Here is a 3,741-nt window from a genome sequence, read left to right on the forward strand (position 1 = left end):
TACATGATTTACAGTTCAGATACAGGTTTTCACAAAAACAAAAATATACAACAGCATTTCAGCCTTTAGACCATTTTTATGAAAAGGGATAAATCAAGCATATAAATGATGATGTCAATTTAAATCGTATAAATATGAATTGTCTTAATTGTTTAGATTTTTAGAAGGCACATTAACTTCTTTCTCATTTACAACTCTATGTGTTTGCTGCGTAAAAACATGAGTTGATATTTGCATTGATCTGACCATAAACAGCAAGAAAGGTTTATTGGAAAATGCAAATTCATTCTCTGCCACGAGGTGGCACTTTAGGAGCGCTGAAATATTGCGGTTTCCCCGGTAACGGCTGCACACAAAGCAGTTCCGCGCTCATAAACGCTGCTTTATCAGGAATTATAGGTAAAATTAAATTAAAATGCCAACGACACGTTTCTGAGGACAGTCGGTTCCATTCAGATACATTAAAATAAAGACATCCGCGCCGCGTTTTGACTTGAAACGTGCAGCACTCATATTTATTCAATGACATCATTGTCTTTTGAAGTTTAATCCAGCCGTATCGCGACTCTTGTCTTTCCAAAGTCTTTGCATTTAAGATAGCCCGTCGGGCAGAGTGGTGATACATTTTGGTAGCCCGACTGGAAAACACAATAGCCCCGGGATGTCAGGCTAGCGATTTTGTGAGCCCTGTAATAAATAAACCTTTTTACCCCAAAGAACCATTGAGGAACCTTTATTGTTAGGACTGAAAAAGCTGGTTGAGTCTCCATCCTTATGATTTATCTTTTGTTTGTTTGTTTGTTTTAATATGAACTATTCTGAATTGGGAAGGTATTGACAAGTCTAATGTTATAGTTAATACTTTCAGAATTGTTCAGTTCATTTAAATATGCCAATCATGTTTTAAGTAGCCTACATTATTAAGGCCTTTTTTTGCACTGAGAAAATCTGTAAAAAATAGAGCCCAATGCATTGTTTTTGAAGAAATTTTCCATATTGATTTTTCCCATATTTTGAATTCAGCATTGCATTGTGTTAAAGGAATGTCCGATAAACTTAACAGATAATGTCAGATGATGTCATTATTCTATAGATTTTTATTCTACAGTGTGTGCATAAAAATCAAGCATGCAATTTCACATTTTATATGTCATGCTGCTGAGATAAACCACTATTTTGCATTCTTATTTTGTTCTTTTTAGCCCTTTGGTGACTCAAAAATCAGCAGTTCCTTGTCAAATCAGTGCTTGTATCCAAATATGGCATCCCAGGGGCCCATGTGCAACACCTCAATCTCAGACTACGCAAACCAGTCCAATGAAATCAGCAATATTTCCCTTCAACTGAATGGGAGCTCGATGGCCGAGGAGGACAGCACGAAGGTCCTGGCCGTAATTTACCTCGTGGTGTTCGTCGTGGGTTTGACGGGAAACTCTCTGGCCATTTTCGTGGTCCTGCGCTACACCAAAATGAAGACGGTCACCAACATGTACATCTTAAACCTGGCAGTGGCCGACGAGCTGTACATCCTGGGACTTCCATTTCTCACCACCCACAACGTGCTTGCTTACTGGCCATTTGGCAACTTCCTCTGTCGCATTCTGATGTGGGCAGACTCCATCAGTCAATTTACTAGCACATTCTGTCTGACAGTAATGAGCATTGATCGCTATATGGCTGTGGTACATCCTATCCGCAGCACGAGGTGGCGGCGACCCAGTGTTGCCAAGGTGATAAATAGCATGGTATGGGCACTGTCCTGTCTGCTGACGCTGCCAGTCATCATTTACTGTGATGTTCAGCCGGAGCTCAACACCTGCAACCTGAGCTGGCCTGAACCGCGTGACGTGTGGTCGACTGCTTTCATCCTCTACACTGCCATACTAGGTTTCTTCTGCCCACTTCTGGTCATCTGCCTGTGTTACCTGCTCATTGTAATCAAGGTAAAGTCTGCCGGTGCACGAGCGGGTCTCTCCAAACGCCGTAAGTCTGAGAAGAAAGTGACAAGAATGGTGGTGATCATCGTGGTGGTGTTCGTCCTGTGCTGGCTGCCATTTTTCATACTCAACATCCTCAACCTGATCAGCACGCTCCCGGAGAACGGCCTCGTCACCGGCATCTACTTTCTCACCGTCATCCTGACCTACGTCAACAGCTGCGCCAATCCGCTGCTCTACGGGTTTCTGTCGGACAACTTCAAGCGGAGCTTCAAGCAAGTGCTGTGCATCCACAGGGTCAACGGGGTCAGCGAGGTTCACCCTGGTCATGCGCGACTCAGCAGGAACCAACAGAATGAGACCTTCTTCCCTCCAAGGAGCTTTGATTTCAACGACCATGTCCAGAGCTATCACGTAAGGGCCTTTCATTCTATATATTTTCATTACTAGGTTTATGAAACACATGCTTAATTTGCAAAATACACACTGATGTATATGGAAGCAGCAATAACTATCCTTATACACATAGTGTAGGTAACAATAAAGTTTACTTTATTCTTCTCCCAGTTCACCAGAAACTACTTTAATGTCTCTCGGGATGAATATTTACATGTTGTAAATCCCACAGCTCGGATTCAGCGCAAACTAACATGGTGGCACCCATCACCCGAGATAGATTACATGGTCATTATAAAGGTGTTTAAACTTGCACATATTTGAGAATCGGAATATCATATATTTCATAATATAAATAAAACGTTTGTGAATATTTCGAATATAAAAGGAAAAATTAAAAAACAAAAAAAACAAAGCATTCACTCATTCACAGTGTCATGTGACAAGCGTTGTGAGATATAAATTGTGAGATATAAAGTTGCAATTGTAAGAAATAAAGCCAGAATTGAGAGTGTTTGTTTCTCAGAATTGCGACTTTAAATCTCACAGTTGTGAATTATAAAGTCAGAATTGTGTGTAACATTTAAATTTTTTTCATTTACAATTAAATTTTTTCATTTCTTTATGAAACATTTTAATTTTGAGGGGCTCCATAGCATGTGATTTTGAGGGGCCCCATAGCAAATTTAGTGCACAGAGCCCAGAATTCCTAGCGACGCCACTGGAAACCAACATTCATTCATTTTATCACTTATTAATGATAGCACTATGACTAAAGGAAGGAAGGATGCTCATCGATTATGGTCATAAATGTCAGGCTTATCAGAGCAAACAGCAGAGAACATCACCAGTTGAACATCACTAAATCTTCTCGAATCAAACAGGTCTGACACATCACACCTTAGTCATCAGATTACGAAACACTATCCTCAAAGAAGTGATATAGAACCATAAACACAAAACAACCAGGTACATGTTCTTTTCTCAGGCAGCACCAACATTCCAAACATTCTGATTAGAATACAGTTAGAATGCTGAGAAACATGAAAGCTTGAGACTTTGAATGTTGGTGTTTGTTAGGGCCTTAATAAACAACATTTCTGTAAAATGGTCAGTACTGCATACTGAAGGCATGTAGATTTCACCTGGTTGTTCTGTACATAAATGCCCCTTAAAAGCAGATAAGAAGACAATCAAATACTCCTATCAAATCTGAACTGTTTTCGAAGAATAGAATTCTTAGAATAGTTGCTAAATGCTTTATTCTTTCTGTTGTTTTTGCTTTCTGAAATCCTACACCTACCTTTTCCTTTTCAGTCCATTGGTTTGGAGGCCGAGGCCAGTGCCAAAACGGAAATCCACCAACCTGAACCACAAGTGTGCAGCCAGTCCATATAAAAGTTGACAG

General features: G+C 40.1%; 1 protein-coding gene across 1 annotated transcript; it reads left to right on the forward strand.

The window, feature by feature from the left end:
• Positions 1–1,259: 1,259 nt before the first annotated feature.
• On the forward strand, positions 1,260–3,731 carry LOC107673199 (somatostatin receptor type 5-like). Its single transcript, XM_016466699.1, has 2 exons — positions 1,260–2,351; positions 3,651–3,731. The coding sequence occupies exons 1-2, from the start codon at positions 1,260–1,262 to the stop codon at positions 3,729–3,731; spliced, it is 1,173 nt and encodes a 390-aa protein (XP_016322185.1).
• Positions 3,732–3,741: the final 10 nt, after the last annotated feature.

The sequence above is a fragment of the Sinocyclocheilus anshuiensis genome, unplaced genomic scaffold (assembly GCF_001515605.1).
Source record: "Sinocyclocheilus anshuiensis isolate Anshui unplaced genomic scaffold, SAMN03320099.WGS_v1.1 scaffold724, whole genome shotgun sequence".
In the NCBI taxonomy this organism is placed as follows: domain Eukaryota; kingdom Metazoa; phylum Chordata; class Actinopteri; order Cypriniformes; family Cyprinidae; genus Sinocyclocheilus; species Sinocyclocheilus anshuiensis.